Genomic DNA, 19,258 nt, shown 5'->3' on the forward strand with positions numbered 1-19,258 from the left:
AGCCTAATATTTTTTTGTGTGTATATTTATGTCTGTAATGTGTGTTATCTGTGCTTGCGCTTTACATCAGTTGTCCTGAGTGCTCACAGTGACACGGCTAGGTGCGTCTTACACAGACAGCAAAGGGTGCCTCAGTGCGTCAATGTCAGACACAGAAGGCCAGTGACCAAGAGCCGGTATTTGACGAGTTGATATTATAGTAACTGGACTCTACTGTCATTCTTTAAACATTTCAAAGAAAATTAAGATTAAAGAGAAAGATCTGAGTTTGGACCAGTGGGGGCACTAATGGATGTGAATTTCTATGAATGTACCAGCTTAAAAAAACATAATGGGATGGCCTCTTGGTCTGAGGCAGGTACCACAAAAAGAAATGCTCCCTGGTTTGAACCTGGCTGAGGACCTTTACTGCATGCGCTCCCTCTTTCTCTTTCCAGACATCATCACATAAATGAAAAATACTAAAAACGTAGGTGAAATAATATACTGTGTACTTCTTTTTTTTCTTCATCATATTGACATTGCAGATTTGTTTACCTGCTTTTATATATGCAAATGATGTATACATGCTGGTGCAAATTAGTCTGAGTGGAATGCATGTGAATTACGCTCCTTAATTAAATGTTGTCTGTTCTCCCTAATCTATATGACCCTGACGAGGGCCGTTAAGACTACACATACTGCTTCTTTTTAATTGTCTTGCAGCTCATGTACCAGAGGCTTTTTCTTCATCTTTGCTCACGCGAGACAGACTGCCTGAGATTATTTTTTGGATCACTGCACTCCTCTCTGACCCAGGCAGCGCTTTCTTCTTCCCTTGCTGGAAATATCTAAAGTCATATCCCCTTCGCCCGAGGCACAGAGCGAGATATATGCCTCCCATGGAAATAAAAGGAAACAAATATACATAGTTTATTCCTTTATTCAGTTACAAAAGCATGATGACTTTCTTCCAGGACACTTTGGTTAGAAAAAAAAGTTTATTTCTCAAAAGTCATATTCCTAATAGTTGTAGTCTTCTTTTTTTTTTTTTTAAACTGTGAACCCATTTATTGACCATCGTTTTAGTTTTAAAACTCAGTTGACACCCTTTCTGTAGTTTAAAAAAAAAAAACAAAAAACAATAATGATGTCTCTGGTGATTAGATTCCAGTAGTAAAATACTGTGAAAAAGGAAAACGACAAAGAAATATTCAAATGGTGTTAAATTTCAAGCACTTAAAAAACACCAACAGGAAATCCTTTTTGAAACTGCAACAAAATAAAATGAAATGAACTCAAAACTGGCTTTAAACAACATTAGCGTCTACAGATTATTTAACATCAGTCTGTGTATATGAGTGTGTGGGCGTGTGTGTGCATGTGTGTGTGTGTTTTATTCTTTACACTCTTAAAAGTGTATAACACTTTTGCGGCACCCCAACTCTCCTTTATAATACAAATGTTGAGTGTCTTTTTTTTTGTTTGTTTTCTTTTTTCTTACAAATCTGTTATGGCATATAAAACATCTGTCTGAAGGTAAAGCCTCCGCTGAAGAGTGCTGTGCCGTGTTCTAATTAATACAACATCAGCAAAAGAAGACGCATAGATGGAGGAAGAAAGGAAAAGTACTCACGCAGCAGGTAACTAATTCAGGTACACTGAGGCATGATCGGGAGGAGAACAAACATTTTCACTGGGGGGGAAGAGAAAAGCCTTTTATATACATAATAGGTGGAGATATGTGTGATTTCAGTAAACTCTGACTGCCCATTTTTCTTGCCTGTATGACGATGTAGAGAAAGAGAGAGGTCATACATTAGTTTTGGTACCTTTTTTTTTTCTTTTAAAGCAGAAACTCAAGAGGGGAATAAAAACAACACACGACCAGCTGTGGGAGCAGGGGATGAGTGCTGCCTTTGTACAGGCGCTTGGCCTCTGCTGTGAAACGAGAGGTCGGCTAAAGTGTGCGGTACATAATCTAAAGCTGACCTCTGGCATCCGGCAGCAGTGAAAATCCCTTTTTAAGCAACAACCTTCCAGTCACCTTTCAATAAAACCACACTTTTGGACACTGCCGGGCTCTCAGACATCGACTGTGTGTGGTGATGATGATGCTCAGTGCATTTCAGGACTTCCTCTTAAACATGCTTCAGACTTAACCTGATCATTTTTTATATTCTACATTATTTCTGATCATCCAGGTGCCTGAAATGGTTTTACTCTGCAGAGGAATATTTGTGTAGGTGGTAAAAGGAAAAGATGCTCGTGCTGGCAGAAGGCACAGAATGTACCCTTTACATAGCCTCTGGCTGTGATGCATCGTGAACAACGGTTATTGGTTTCTTTCCTGCTTCGACAGTGTTTTTTTTCACCTGTAAGAGTGTTGAGTTTAAAGGATAAGGCTGGTGACATTCAATATTTTTCTTATTGTCAACATTTCCCATGAAAAGACCAAAACCAACAATGAATTGATCTTACAAAACACTGAGCCACAGCACTGCACCGTCTGACATTTCTACCTTTACCTTATGAGCACGGGCACTGTTAGTTTATTTAGAGGCTACTATATATAGTCATTAACACACCAAATATGAGTTAATCCGCTGCTGAAAATAGTCCCCGACAAACGCACTATTTACTCCTGTTTGAGTAACATTTGCTAAAAACTACATCTCCCAGTTTAGAAAAACACTGCACGTTCAAAAAAATAAAACTATGAGCTGTTTTAAATACGTGTGTCTTCTGTGGGAATTAAGGAGCTTAGCTCTGAGTGTCACAGACAGGGTAGGGAGATCAGAACACATTAAATATTCTTCATGAAATGCACAAAGTTCAAATCCAAAAAAAGAGTTTAACAGGTTTTCCATATGTGCAGGCTGACAGACAGATAGCTGTACATTAAAACATTTTCAGTCAACTACTTTCTTATGGTTTCAAATCACGTCACCGTCACTGTTTTGATCTTGGTTGTTTTTAACTACATCTTTTACCCGGATGAATGGATCATAAGTTATTGGAGAAACAAGCTGAGTTAACGATAGCGGCAGCTCGGATCGTAGTTAGCTGCATTTTAATTGTGCAAAGTTTATTTAATTCCCGCAGTGATGGCTCACAGTAAGGCTGATTTACACTCTGATTTTATCTCTGTAGCTCAAAATAACACGAGACACCACTGTGATGATAACTGGAGATAAAAAATGAAAGATAATCCATACTGTTAATTGGCTCCTGTGATTATAAATATTTCACTCAGATAGACCTCATAAGTCATTAGCAATGTTTCCACTCTTTACATCTGTAGCAGAAACAGACTAGCATTAATTTAAAGTGTTTTATGTGACACATTCAGAGTAGTTTCCTTATCATCCAACCAAGTAGTGAAATGTACACTCTACAGGGGTGTGAATATAGACAGTGCAGGCAGTGTGGTTGCACTGGGACCATGGAGACATAAACTATAATAAAAATATTTAATTGAATGAATACTTTCTTATTTTATTTGGTGTTTTTGTCATATACAGATTTGTGCTGATGATTGCTGGGTAATATGTATGTTTAATCGTGAATGGGATTTGTTGAGAGATTTTTTTTTATTTATTTATTTATTTATTTTTTAAGGCCATATCGCCCAGCCCTACCATATGCCACTGACTCTCTCTTTACGTAATTCCCCTCCCCCGGCTTGCAAATATTTTTCACCCAGTCGGTCATTCCATGCACTTATGGAAAACTGGTTAAACACTCAAAAATTTAACTAACCAGCTTTTTTTTAGGATTGCTTTGGTGTGGTTTGATCAGGATTTGATTAGAAGTGACCGACCACATTGACGATAAGATTAACTTGTTGCTGTAGTTGCTGTATAGTGAGTATGTCCTGTCTCGTATCTGTGTTTTTATACTACAGTGTTAATTTCTTCCTAACAGAGATGTTATCTTCCGTTTCTTGCCCAGGGCCTACAGTTGTAAATTAGCTTATAGCTAACCCTGGTACTGCTAAGACACTGTGCATTGTCCCTGTCAAACAAACAGATAAATTAAATAAATAAACACGACCTCAATCCCACACAACTGTCATCACATTTTGTGTCAAATATTGCTAAATCCTCACTGCTTCATAGAATACACGACAACCCACTGTGTCATGTCCTTTCATGGGATAATCTGACAATGAGAAAAATATTCTTTCCTCTAAATTGTCCTTTCATTCTAAATCACAGCATGATTTAAGGATTGTTTTCTGATGTTGTTGAGCTGATAACAAGCTGACAAAACAGGCCAAGAAATGCAAAGTAAATGTTCATACATGTTCTCACGTGGAATTTTCCTTAAAGGTCTACATGCCAAACCCAGTCTGTCTGCCCTGTGTCATCTCTGCCCTCTACTGTCCAGGGCGTGCCACTCTGATTTCTGTTCACTTGACATGATCTGAAAGGGAGAAGTCTACAGCCGAGCAGTGCGGCAACCACCCGTAACCTTGACTTCCAATAAGCACAGATAATAGTGAGTGTGAATCTGTCACTCACACCAAGTGTTTCAGTCACACCTCTTTCCTGAGCCAGCTAGCAACAGCGAGAGGAGGCCAGCTTCCCTTCTATATAGGCCATGCACGATCTGCAGGGGGATCTCAAGGAATTGAGAGTGAATAGCCGGCTGCCCATTTCATTAAAACCGAATACAGCTGAAAATACATCACAGGAGTGAGTGAAATATGCAGCCCCGACAATAGTTTGAGGAATATTTCTCCAGATTCTATCTGAATTATTTGTCGATCTTTGTCCGTTAACATGTGCTGCAAACAGACTCCCTAGTATATCAACGGATATGCTATGAATGTCACAACAGTAGAATACAGTGTAAGGTCACTCAGTACTGTACATAGCCACAAAGTAATTGTTTTATCTATTCTATAACCTTTCTCAGAGTCAGAGTTAGAATTTTTGAATCTGCTCTCTGACTTTTTTTGTGATCATTAAATAGTAAAACTCTCTATCTATCTGTCGGTCAAACAAATGACCCAGTAGCAACAAGTGTATAGTGTATCTGTGTGCGTTTGTGAGAATGGTCATATGGCACAAAGACAAGGCATGATGTGTTAAATGAGGTGTAGCAGCAATGCATGTTTGTTGTACCGCTGATTTAAACAGCACTAACCTTCAGATAAATCAAATCAAACTACTTTTGACGAAGCTCTTTGCGCTATTACAACAGTGTAAACCATAAACTATATCATTAAAAACTGGCTATGCTACACAGAGCACTTTGTCCTTCCAAAATGGCGTGTAAATGTGAGAGTGAAAGAGAGCGGGAATGTCCCAAAACAATATCAAATCATTGTAGCAGTCACAAGTGTTTGTTCTCCTCTGCCACGTCTGTGCAAAGACACGTCCCATCAGCCATCAGAAAGCATCTAGGTAGTACAGGGTCAGCAGTGGAGGTGAAGATATTGCACACGCAGACTAACGTCAACAGCTCCATCGAAATGGCACAGCGCAGGCGTCACACTGAAGAATAAAGTTCTTTTTTTTCTCCACACAAATGAACACTGTAAAAAATTCAAAAACACGCCCCGTTGACGGCTTCTTTATTGCAGCACACTTCCCTTCTTTTTTTCCATATCTCTTTTTCAAACATCCACCAATTAAAAAAATGTTGCGAGTCTCTGTTCGGAGTTTGTAAGGAGCGGTTCGAGAGTGCATTTTGGCAGTAGGTTAAGTCTTGTTCAAGTTGGGCGCATTGACAGCCAGGAGAATAGATGGGTCAAACCGGACAGCCATGATTTTTGAGGTCATTAGAGTCTTGTTGCTCTTCTTCTGCCCCACCCTGCCTATTCCTCGCCGCCAGCACAGTCACATGATGATCACATGCCAGAGGCACCCAGTCCCATGCTGGCGGTGTGGCTCATACAGGGCAGCGTCTGAACGGTCTTGGGGAAGTCGTGGGTGAGGATGCGTCCGTTCTCTCCGCCGCTCCCGTTGCCACTCATCCTGGTCAGGGTGGAGCAGCGCATGGCGTCGTTGATGGATTGCTGTCAGGGAAAAAAAGGGTTACAATTAGTCTCCACACCAGACTTCAGCCTTTCACACATGCATCTATTATATCCTAATCAGAACAGAGAACTCTTATGCAACACTTAGAGCTAGCAGCGCACTGAATTATGTGCTTTAAAAGGCCTTTCAGCTGTAGAAGTATAAAGATAAGTTATGCAATTTCTCTTTATTTATTACATGAATTTATGCACATAAGCAGCTGTTTATGTCACTGTCTGGATGTGGTGCTGGCACGCCAGGAAACTCAGGAGCAGAATGAGCTGTTAGGAGTCATAGGGTGCTAGTTTTCACCCTCTTTATCTGGGCCTGAGTGATACTCGCGGGTGGTAAACCGCAGTGCTGGCTGATGTGCATCAATGTCCTAATTTGTAACAGGAGGAGCAGAGCGAAGTGTGGGCAGTAAGAAGGGAGCCGAGGCTTCACTCATTGGTTTAATAGCTCTATTCTCCAGTCTAGCGCAATAAAAGCAACTGGGCTCCAAAGCCGACCTAATGATGTGTGATACACGTGTGTGTGTGTGTGTGTGTGTGTGTGTGTGTGTGTGTGTGTATGTATGTGTGTGTTCGTCTTCTGTGTCTGCCTGCATGCCCTATTCTATAGCTGATTAAATTGGGCAAAGCGAGCGAGATCTGGAGCAACCGGTGAGTGCTACGTGGGGATTGGAGAATTACTTCGGCCTCTAATTGGAACGACGTTGTTGTTTCTTTCAAGCCAAACAGCATAAAGGCACCACCGCACTAATAGGCTGCTCGCCAATCTCATCAGCATACTGATCAGGTGCCTCTTCGTGCGCTGATTAAAACATAAGAGATTCATGTAGAAGATCACTCCTTGTCTTGGCCCTGCCTTGTTTTTTTTTTTCTATCTGTTTACACGAAAAGTATATCAGTGAGGGCGCTTTGATGTTGGGAGAATAAATCAAAGATTGTTTGTTGCAAATTGATCCACGAGGCAGATGAGTAACAGCTATGATTTCGCTGTTGACGGAGGAGAAACCTCACATCTCCCGATGAAGTGTAACAAGCAACAAGTCCTTCCTTTCAGATTTCTGAACATACAACAGCTTGAGTTAGACTGTTCTAGGTTAAAAAGCAGTGATGGAACACATGTGAGCCGCACCAGGCCTGCCTTATGATATACATATAAAGGATGTTCACCACAATGGGCCCTGCGTTTGCGAGACAGTCAGCAAAAAGAGAAGAAGGAGCAGGGGAGAGATTTGCTCAGAGCGACAGAGGTAGATAGATGTACCACTGTGATTTAAATTGCCTTTATACCTGTGCTGCGAAATGAAATGTCTTCATTTGTGAATGTGTGCTCCAAGATTATTGTAATCAGTGTAGTAATGGGATTGGACTAAAAGGAACATTTGTGTAAGCTGAAAGGGCTGAAAGGAAATGTAGGAAGGTAGAAAGGTAATGTGTATTTAACCTGTGAGTTTTTATATTTTATATCATCCACCACTGAAATTAACAATATGCTTATAAATGACAAATTTGTATCAACACATTGCCAACATTAGGGATGCACCGATTTATCGGCCAAACACTGGTATCGACACATCGCCCTATAACTGCCATCAGCCTATCTGACAGTGAGATGAAAGTCACCGATGGCAGTGGCCGACGTTTAACTGTCACATTAATTTTACAGAAGCTAAAAAGCAGGACTTAATGACTAACAGCGTCCTTTTTACCCAGGGACAATAGAAAACATGTCTGAAACAAACAGAGATCTGCCCCCAGGACGCCATCGGGACAGCGGTAAACTCACTATCTACGCATGAGGAGACACCCTATTTTTTCCCCAATAATGCTACATAGTGAACAACAAAGCTGTGCTAACATCGGCAGGAGGAGAGCTAGTTAATGTTAGCTGTTAGCAGCCGGTGGGCAGAACTTACAGCTAATGGACGTTGAACTGATTTACAACATGTTCTCTTCAGTACAAATGAGTACTGGGCGAAGGTAAATTATAACGTTAACATGATGTGTTCAAAAGTAAGTTTGTAAAATTTTGTGTTTGGTGAGAAAGTTTAATAAATACAGCGGTTTGAAGGAGAAATTTGTTGGTGTTTTCACAGTAACATAAAATAGATATTAGGGGCAAATTGTGATATATATATTAAAAAGACTTGTGTCATAAATTTGTATGGCTGAATTAGTGCTCATTCAAAGGTGTAATGAAGTGTAATGAAGGGCTGAATGACTTTAAAACAGTCTAAGTTTTAAGTTTTCTTAGGATGAAGATTTTTTTTGTTTCCCTGACACAAAAAGAATTAAATGACAAAAACAAAATGAAAAACAACAACAAAAAAGTTATCAGCCAAATTGTTATTTTTAAAGGTGTCAGCCCAGAACTTTACAATCAGTGCATCCCTAGTCGATAAAATACAGTGTGAGGTGTTCAGGTCCAAACGTGAATTTAAAGATTAACTATGCTAAATATGCTATATGCTAAAACTCTGCAATACTAACACAGGACAAATGATTTCTTTTGTTACCATATCCGCTACAGTGCTAATAATGTCAGCTGTATGAGCTAAAGAAACAGGCATAATGGCAATTTTCAAATCAAGTGATTCAACAACACTGCAGGAGATCAGTGACGTAAAGACTGAGCGAGGTAGCGGCAGAGGTAGAGAGAGGTACAGGACAGCGTTTGCACTGCGGTGGAAGCCGTGAGAGGCCCTACTGTGATCACGGTTAGATGGGCGGGAGGGTGAGGAGGCGGATGTCATCAGCATCATCATCATCATCATCATCATCATCATCATGGTTTGAATCACAGCGTTTCCTACCCCGTGGCTGTGCTCTGCCCTTATATCTTAACAGTGTTGTTGGCGTACAGGCCGTAGCTCTGCAGCTCTGTGTAGGGGGCGCTAGCACCACTGTCTAAGGCTGAGCAGTGAAAGGCCTGAGCGGCTGAGGCGGCAGCGGCTCGCGCGGTGGACACCTTCATTCGGCGCGACTCGGTCCTGGACTTGTAGCAGAACTCCACCAGCGCCACCAGCATGGCCAGGCCCAGGCCGCCGATCAGGATGTAGAAGACTCCCGCCACATTGCTGAGGCTCAGAGCGCTTGTCTTGTCCTGGAGGGAGGGAGGGAAAGGTGGAGGGGGTGCAGAGCAGAGGGGTGAGGAGCGATAGTGGCAACAAAACACACTCTACAGCTCTTACACACATAGGACCAAAGACTAAAGACAGACACACAGATTCACACACTTAAACTCATAGACAAACATTAGTTTAACAAATAGGAATCACAAGTGCAAGGACTACACACACAAACACACACACACACATGCACACACACTGATTTTTCTTGTGAGGGATTTTTTAAGAGAGCCACCAGGCACATCAGGGAAGTCTCTGGAACTCATTTAAATGGTTAACTTTGTGGGGTCAAGCATTTTGGTCCTCATAAGGTTGTCGGACCCCACACTGTGGGTGGGCTCCCTGTGTTGGGACCACAGAATGTTTATAAATAATGGACATAGCCACCATGATGTCACCCATTGGTTTGTAGACTCCAGTTTTGAAGCCTCAAGATTGGAATTTTGGTTGTTGCCATATCCGTAACTTTCAGCCTTACAAAAATGCAAATGGGTGAGTTACATAAAAATTCAACCCCCATACGGTCATCATGAATGTTGAAATTAGCTATAAAAAACATCTCTTGTACCAGGCTGTACACATGTTTATAGCTGCTGTAAAGTTGGGCATTTTAGTACAGTCTATGGGGATCAATGAAGCCAATGCGGAAGTGCTTAAAACTGAAGTTCCTTGACAGGCCACTTGAGACCGGCTCCAGAAGTCAATACTTGACAGCAGAAATAAACATGTTGACAGTAGAGTGCAAAAAAAGATTTTGGTCGCTATAGCTAATTTCCCCCTTCATGACAACTGTACGGGGGTGAGTTTTTAAATAACACACACATTTTACAAAGGCTTAAAAGTACATCTTTAAGTTACTCTAAGGTGTGTCCTCAGGTTCTCAGTCAGATCCAATCCTCTCGTTCCTCCACAGCTCCACCCTCTCGTCCAAATATGGTCACCTCTAGCTCCACAATAACAAGATGGCGATGGCCACACATGCCAAACTCCGGGCTTCAAAACAGGAGTCCAAAAACCAATGGGTGATGTCGCGGTAGCTACGTCCATTATTTTTATACATTCTGTGAGTCAGCCTCAAGTGGCCATACAAGGAACTGCAGCTTTTGGCAGTTCAGCGTTGGCTTCAATTTTCAGCCTCTGAGGCTGCCACTTGGTTGGGACCCAAGAAATATAGAAACACACACACACACACACACACACACACACACACACACACACACACACACACACACACTCACGCACAGTATACGGGCCTTGACTAATTAGGCTCACAATGAGACAAAGTACAGTCGTGAAGATATCAAAGAAGACAAGACGACAAGACACACACAAAACATCCACAATAAAAAAAATCTATTGTGGAGACCTGTCTCACAAAGCAGGATTTTAAATATGAGCTGGATACATTTGCATTTATCTCTGGCTTTTAGGTTTCACAAAAATAGCTATGGCCAAAGCTAACAAAACATACTGCTTTTCACATGTAAATGACTAAAGCAGGGGGAGATAACCTGTGGCTCCGGAATCACATGCAGCTCTTTAGCCCCTCTCCTGTGGCTTCCTGTGGCTTTAGAAAAATAAAATCGTATGGAAATGTTGTATGTTTATGAGTGAGTTTATTTTTGTAAAAATTTGAATTTGAATTTATCATTGTTGTGGGTCTAAAGAAAGTCTTACATCCCCTTACTGTAAAAATGTGTACACTCGCACGCACACTCAAGAGCTCACTTACTTTCTAGTAGAATAATTATTAATTTGATTGTTTTATCATAAGCATTATAGTCTCTTAAAATAAAAAATACACTAACATTTCAATTAACATCAGTTATGCTCATGGGAGCCAGGCCATCTAATAGTTAACATGCTAGAAAATATCAATGTTGGGTGGGCAGGACAAGAAGTGACAAAGCAGCATTAAGAGTAAGTTATTAATAACTTTCAGAAACACTGTGTGAAATAGTCCACTTTCACTTCCTCCCTCTCAGTCTCTCTCTAAACACACACAGACATGTACACCTTAATGAGCGCTCAGTCCTGACAGTTGTGCTACTGTAATGCATTAAAGTTGTGGTTTGTGGGTCAGGTGGATGATTAATGCATATTTTTAGCATCCCATGCATCTTTTTTGGTTATTTTATATCCACTCCTGATGCTATTAAATATGACAACTCCTTTGGTGTTTACTTCCTGCAGAGGTACCTCCACTTTTACCTATTAAAGTTTTTTTTTTTTTTTTTTAATGTTTGGAGTCCAGTGCTCCACCCTCGTCAGACTTTCACTTGGCCATTCTTGACTTAACTCTCTCAACTTTTCTTCTTCTTCAGTTTCTGTGTGTGCACACGGCCCTGCAGTCTCGTGCCCTTTATGGGGATTTTCGGGGCATTTACTTATGCTAATGAGGATCAACTGACAGACACTTTAAACTTACAAGAACAATGGGATTCATCATTATGAAAACACAGGTTTGAACAGATCTGCAGTTTAAGAACATGCCATGAATCTGACGGAGACTTTCTTAGAGCCCTTCTTAAGAACACATTTAAGAAAAAAACACTTAGGAGGCTATTGGTGAATGAGGTCCAAATGACTTTGCTTTACTGCTCCTAAGATTATTTGTTGTAACAGAAATATATTTAAGATTTGTAGTGTAGTTAGTTCCTCTTTATGGGAATAAAACAGTGCTTCTAACAAAACAGTAACTACAGTGAGTAGTCGGAAAAACCATTTTTGAAATCTACTGTTGTGTTGAAATTCTTTCAGTGACTGGTTTAATGTAGACAGTTGGACTCAAGTTCCCTCACTGCAGGACCAGAGAAAATTAATCGACTTCATGAAGACACTGTCATATAAATAGTACTCTAAAAAGTATTCCGAGTGCGCCCTAATGACAAGCAGTGATCAGCCTTTGTAATTTAAAAAAGGAAGATGTCTGCACACTGCAAATTAGCTCCCAGTGATTTATTCAAGCTACATTTTGGTCACAGGCTTTTATCAAGTCTTTTTTAATTTAACAAATCACACTCCTGCAGTGCTTTTTCGCCACTCCAACACAAGCAACATTAATGAAACATTTCAATGTTCTGTTTTTTTTTTCTTGTATTTGTTCATCCTGTAATTTTTTTTCTTTACAAGAGAGAAAGACAAACCTATTTATTTTCCTGTTCCAAGCTACTTAGCATATTAAAATGTCAGCCTTATTATTGAGGCCTGTTTAAAAACCAGACTGTCTTGCACTTGCTTTGTGAGACAGGTCCCAGATAATGAAAAAAAGATACCGATCTAGAACATTTTACACAATTCCTGTATTAACCCTTTAAAGGTACACTGTGCAGGATTTAGTGGCATCTATAGGTGAGAATGCAGATTGTAACTAACGAAAACCCTCCCCTCACCCTCCATTTCCAAGCGTGTAAGAAAACCTGCGCTGGCTTTCAAGTAATGTAAAAATGAGAAAGGCTTTCTCTGGAGCCAATGTTTGGTTTTTCCGTTTTGGGCTACTGTAGAAACATAGTGGGCTCTGTGGAAGGGGACCCGCGCCCTATTAAGATTTAAACGACTATAAATTTTATTTAAAAAATGCAACAATTGTTAGTGGTGATTGTGGTGATTGTGAACTAATAAAAACATAATCATGTATATTATATTCCGTTTCTGCAAATAGATCCACCTAAATCTTACACACTGTACCTTTAAGTCAAAATACTCATACACATGACTGTTTTCCTCAAAATTATTACATTTTGTGAGAGAAGAGGTACAGGTAAAGTGTGTTAACACCTCACAACACATGCATTCATGCAGCAACAACACAAACAAGTCTCTAGTTGGACATTGCTTCATATTACAGGTCATTATTCTCTATCACAGTGGAGCCTACTTACATTTATGCCTATTTATAGCCTGTAATGAACAGTAATCATGAATACTTGAATCAGTCAACCTAAAGGGCTCTCATGGAACAATGGGGTCTAATGAGGACATTATCTCATGTAAATACGTTATGGGAATATCTTTGAGTCACTTGAGGGGATTAATGCCATATGGAAACACTTCATTATGTCTCTACTTTACATTCAGGCTTTTAATATGGTCTATTTTTTTAATGAATACTTTTGAACCCCAGGGCAAATTTGTGTTTTAATACATTTAGTCTGTATTTTGGTCAACTATTAGATTCTCCCTGTCATGCAGTAGCATTATGTGATGTAAATAAGTTTTTTATACCAGGGCATGTGTGTCAAACTATGTGCTACGATGGACTAAGTGTTTGCAAGCTGTCCAAACAACAGGTGATTTCAAAGACCCTTCCCTTCTCTTTGGCTGAGTTCACGTATATCCCCTGAGGCTGTATTCACACAGCTTAGTCACAGAGGCCAAATCCTCAGAAATGTTTTAGAATAAATATGTGTGTCTAAACTTAAAAAATACTATTAAAACCACCCAAAGAAAAAAGCTACTAATGAATGGTCTTGGTCCTTCACACAGCTAATTACTGTTTAGAGCCGTGAGCTGGTGTTGTTGTAGAGAGTTTCAGTGTTTTTTTTTTTAAGCAGATGAGACAACAGCTGCAAATAAAAGCATCACTTACTTAGGTTGTTGGTAACCCTCAAATATTAAAAGAAGATCAACAGCATCCTGTCATCCATGTATGTATGTATGTACATACATACATACATACATACATACATACATACATACATCCATGTATGTTAAAATGAAGCTAAAGCCAGCAGCCAGTTAGCTTAGGTTGACATAGGGACTGGAAACAGGGGTTGGTGGGTTTTTCTTTGTTTGTACAATACATACAAAACTGAAGTGTCAAAATGTGTTTTTTGTTGGGCAGTTTTTTTTCTTTTACAATTTGTATTTTGTATTAAATAAAAGAGATATATGTGATGCCTAATGAATGAGCTTTAGAGGACAGGTAGGCAGAATTTGTTACCTTAAGATAAAGTCTTGCTAGCAGTTTCCCCGAATTAATGCTAAGCTAAGCTTAAGCAGCTGATGGCACAAACTTCAGCCTACAGATATCAGAAAGGAATCAATCTTCTCATCTAACGTGACATGAGGAAAGCGAATAAACATATTCCCATATTGTAAAATTATTCATTAACTCAAGTTATGTTTACAAACACTTATTATAAAGTGAATAGTAATATTTACTTAGCATGTTGGGGAAAAAAATTATCCAACAAGGTATTGCAATATTTTGTGTGGCTTGGAGGCCAAATATTGATTTTTTACTATATAAATTATTAATATTCCAAATACAAATTAAACTTTTGTTGGCCTACTACAATAATAAAATCAGTTGCTTTACAGTCCACTAAATAATGACAATAAAAATGACTGAAGTGAGATATAAAGACTGAAAACGTATCTTATTAGATAAAAGAAGATGCTGACGAAGTATTTCCTTAATTTGCTTAATTTTCTTAACTTGAAAAAGGGTAATAAATTGCAATATATTATGGCAAAACTTAAGATGTAACAATACATTTAAAATCGCAATAATATTGTAGTGTGACCCAAGTATTGTGTAATATTGTATTGTATCTGGGAAGTCCCATCCATAATATTTACATGATTTATAACCTATTCGCCAGAATACATTTTAGCATTGTATGTTTCTGCAAACGAAGAATATGTTTGAGAATATGAGACACTTAATGTTTCTTGACATTTTGAATTTTTCAATTTTATGTTGTAACAACGCAGTGGCTAATGCATGGTAAGGTTTAGACACAAAAGCCACAACATTATGGTTAGGAAAAGATCATGTTTTGGCTTAAAATACCCTCTTTTGTTGCCAAAAACACAGCTGGAAATGTCACACACCATCGTTAAAAATACCCAGGTTGGTCACCTAGGTCTCACGCCATCCACTATCCCCTCGTGCACCTGATGAGAAGCTCAGCTCACACAACCTGATCTACATCACTTTAGAAATGTTGATATGAAACATACAAATCTAATATACTAATGAAGTGCAGAAACATACAAGGCCAACATTTTCTTCTGGTGACTGGGGGCGGATTTAAATTTTCACAGTAAACTACTCTTAAATAAACACTTATGCAACCGTACTGCAGAGACAGTGTATTCTACTACATCTCTCCTTAAATGTACTTCTTTGCTGAGAGCCTGTGGCTAAGTTAAAAAAAAAAAAAAAAATCATTTTGTTTTTAGTGTGTTCCCTGGATACTGAGCCCATCATGGCACATGGTTTGACACTCTTGCTCTAAAGTATCAAAATATAAGCAAAGGAAAGGAAGGAAAACATTTTTGGCACTGGTACTGTATTGACAGGATCAAAAGGCCAGCTGAAGGAGAGGAGGAAAGCTTTTCAGTTGGGGGGGGGGGGACTATTTCTTGAAACAGTGGATAACATCAACAGTAAATGGATGTGCACTGTGGCAGACTTAGTGTGACTTGTGGTTGATCTAGCAGACTGACAGGGTTTGCACCCACACATGCACTCTGCAGTGAGAGGGTCAGGGGCAGGATTACTGTAAGGGCCAGAATGCAAAGGTTACGGCTCAACATGTTTGATGGGCTCAGCAAAGTTCAGTGGCCCATCATCGGTGTTCCTCACGCCCTTGTGTTTCTTTTCCTCATTCTTTCTCTTTGGTAAAGAGCTGCAAATTGCTTTCAGAGTAATTCATATCCAATCGACAGTACAAACTCAAGGTTATCATCACACTTGATCTGTGTGTGTGTGTGTGTGTGTGTGTGTGTGTGTGTGTGTATATGTGTGTTTGAGAGGTTGGAGATCTATTCTAAGAGGATGTTTTCCACTTAGATGGTAACTACAGTGGCTGTATATAAATACAACAAACTATTGTAACAATCCTGACTAATCCACCACACAATATTTATTTACACGCTGGTAATGAACATTAAATCTCTGACAACACAAACTCAGTAGGAGAAATAGACACAAGAGTACCACCAGAGTACTGGCCCGAATATAAGACAATAGTTTTAGCTTTTGATGAATAATGTTAGCAAACCCCACATAGATAAGGCGGTGTGACTGATATTACTGAATCAGTGTAACCCTGCTCTATTTTTACTACTGTTACACTACGCTTTAGCCTTTACTTCTGTCTTTAATTGACACTGGCCACAGTGGCTGTTGTTCAGCAAAAGATACATAGGCTCTCATGTAGGCTGTTAAGGTTTTCTACTGCCTCATGTTAATGTTACAGCAGAAATACACTGCCATTGTTAGCCCTGAGAGACAGTAACAATTTGAAAACTAATTTAACAGTTCCCTACACTTTAAAACAGAGCTTACTGATGATGGCATGAAAGTTGATTACCATTAATTTTCAGGCAGCACGCTCAACTTCCAACTCATCAAATACGTCAACTTGGTCAGCTTGCTCCAGGAACCCCTCTAGCACCAGTTTTTGATGCTCAGGAACAGTGCGTCATTTTCCCCTTTGTTACATGAATAATGTTCATTAAAAACAAACTTCTACTTTCACAGGAAACGTAGGTTTTGTCACCAAACTACTTTGGGTTTTGGTGACAAAACTACTTGGTAAGGTTTGGAAAAAAAATCATGGTTTGGGTTAAAATAACTATGGGTGCTGTCAGACGTAGAGCCTGCTTGCTTTAATCTGAATCAGGGACTAGTTTTGTTACAAAGTTGCATAATTGCCTAGAGTTGGTTCATGTTCGCACGGCAGCATTTACAAGCGGACCAGATCAAATGCCTTGCATGAGAAAGCTCCTCTTGATTGGTCAGAATTTCCATGTGGGAAAAATCCAGGAAGTAAACAAAACGAAGAAGAAGAGTACACTTGCAAGATAAATGTGACACTTTCTATGTCACAATGGAGGGACAGCTACGCAGGTTGATTTTAGCGCTGATCATCGTGTACTATATTGCTGTCATTGTTCATTTTAGGCAAACCATACAGTTTGAAAAAGGGGGCACAGCTGTGGAAAACAATGTTTTGATGCACTGGATGTGCTGAATGTGCATATTAAGGCAGTACAGGAGGAGGCGCACATTAATAATCCTCCAGGACTGTAACATGCTCGTGCTTGTTTAACCCAAACAATGTGTAATGTGACTGCAGTTGGTTCGGATTGAGGTCGGAAGATGTTCTTACTGCAAATGAACCGCACCAGAGTTCATAGAGTTGTAACCGGACCACCTTTTCAAGAAGGTCTTAGTCTGATTGTTTTGGTGCGCACCCCAGTGCGATTACCGTGTTCATATTTGCCCAAACAAACCGCTCTTAGGGGGCAAATGAACTTGAGTTTGGTTGAACTGAACCAAACAGGTTAAATGTAAAAGCATGGTAAGTTTATTACCTAACTCAAATAAGTTGATGAGTGATGTACATCACATCAGTCTCATGTGTCATGTGACAGTAACAGTATTTAAAAAAATGCAACGTTTCACCTGGAGCACTAACACCACCGCTCCCTTCTGCCCACCCTACTTGGACTTTCTTGCTCTTTATATTACATCATTGCTGCAGATGGGTTTACACTAGTGTTAGCTGAAATCCCAGTAGGCTACGTCTTATACAGATGCTAAAGGGTGCCTTGTGTGTAGAAATAAGACGCCTACGACCACTGACTGGGCTGTCGTATTTGATGCCCTGGGAATGAGAACGGGCTGCGAGCAGCAGGTGTTGCTAAAGTTGTAACAGCAACAGCAGCAGTAGAAATTGTAGAAGTGATGGTAGCAGTATAACTTTACTGACAGTAGCAGTAGTAGCAGTAATAGTGGTAGCCATGATGTTGTCAGTACGGAGGAATTCTCATCCTTGTTTTGATTAAATCTGATAACTGCAGTTCACATTCTTTTTATTGGTTAAACCTGAAATCAGTGATTTAATCAAGTCATTTGTTTTAGAAAATTGATTCACTGGTGTTCCATCATTTTCAGTCACTAAAAAACAAAAAAGTTTACTTTGCTTTTTTATGTATTTACGGCATTCTTATTTAAATGCACGCTACATTTAAAATATGTTTAACACAGTGTATCTGCCTACACTTGTTACATTCAGTGTTTCTCATCTTTATTCATAAGCATATGTTGCAAAATGGGAGTTTGTCTTATGTTCGGGCCAATACAGTACTACTGTTAGAACCACATGGGGAGTATTGCTCAGTGTAATAGAGACTGAGGGCTGGACTTGGGAGCTGGTCTAGGATCAGGGCAGGGTTGTGCTGGGAGGTGCTGTGAGGTGACAGGTTCGGGTTGGAGACTAACCTTTCTTCCGGAGTCCTTGCTGCCACACTCCCCTTTATCGTACCACCATTTGTTTTTCAGTTTGTCTAAGACGGCTTGCTCATTGAGTTTCAACACCGCTAGGTTTACTGGGATTCTTCCAACCATAAGGAAATAACATAAATAACATATTATACCATGTTATTTTATGTTATTGATTCAGAGACACAGAGCAGCAAATACAAACACACTTATATGCTTGAGCTCGCTTGAGAGAACAAAACTTGCACACACACCACAAACACGCACAGACCACACACACACACACACACACACACACATATATATATATATATATAATCAATATAGCATTAACATCATTAGAAACATCAGTCAAAGTGATATGCATTAATACTCCATCTAGCTTGGTTGGCTTGCTCCCTAAGGCAGTAGATGTGTATTACTATATCACTTGGGGTAACCGGCACACTGCTTACCCTCATTTATGCAACATGGATGTCTCAATTGTATCTTTCGCCAAAAGAAGTAATTGACTAAAGTTAACAGCTCAAACAGAACAAATTCCAGAGCCTAACTAGATGGATAAACAGGCTTTTAAAAGAGCATTGAACACTGGGGACCCAGCTGGTTTAATTACTACACACTGATCAATTTGAAATCATCAATATTCATTTTGTTTAAGCAGGGGAGATGATACAAAATATCCCCCTCTGTGATTTTCAAATCCAGTCACCGAAAGCCAAATAATCATCCCCCCTTGGCACTTCTCCTTTGCCCTTCGCCACACCACAGAGAGATTAAGTGATGCCAGAGTGGTAGTGCAGTGTGGGCCTGCCGGTTACCCCCCTCCCCACAACCCCCCACTCCCAGTGGTGGTGGGTTACCCGCAGGGTT

At 39.8% G+C, this 19,258-nt stretch overlaps 1 protein-coding gene across 4 annotated transcripts in view; it reads right to left on the reverse strand.

The window, feature by feature from the left end:
• Positions 1-5,601: 5,601 nt before the first annotated feature.
• gria1a (glutamate receptor, ionotropic, AMPA 1a) overlaps positions 5,602-19,258 on the reverse strand; it is a 91,550-nt gene continuing 77,893 nt past the window's right edge. Inside the window, exons 14-16 of one of the 4 annotated variants that reach the window (XM_033632480.2) lie at positions 18,386-18,500; positions 8,985-9,119; positions 5,602-6,007 (exon numbers count right to left, since the gene is read on the reverse strand). In XM_033632480.2, the coding sequence (XP_033488371.1) occupies positions 5,840-6,007; positions 8,985-9,119; positions 18,386-18,500 (418 nt within the window). In that variant the 3' untranslated portion in view covers positions 5,602-5,839. Of the gene's footprint in view, positions 6,008-8,829; positions 9,120-18,385; positions 18,501-19,258 lie in introns of all 4 variants that reach the window. The other 3 variants (XM_033632482.2, XM_033632481.2, XM_033632479.2) reach the window with 3 other exon arrangements.

This window comes from Epinephelus lanceolatus, chromosome 7 (assembly GCF_041903045.1).
Source record: "Epinephelus lanceolatus isolate andai-2023 chromosome 7, ASM4190304v1, whole genome shotgun sequence".
Lineage (NCBI taxonomy): Eukaryota > Metazoa > Chordata > Actinopteri > Perciformes > Serranidae > Epinephelus > Epinephelus lanceolatus.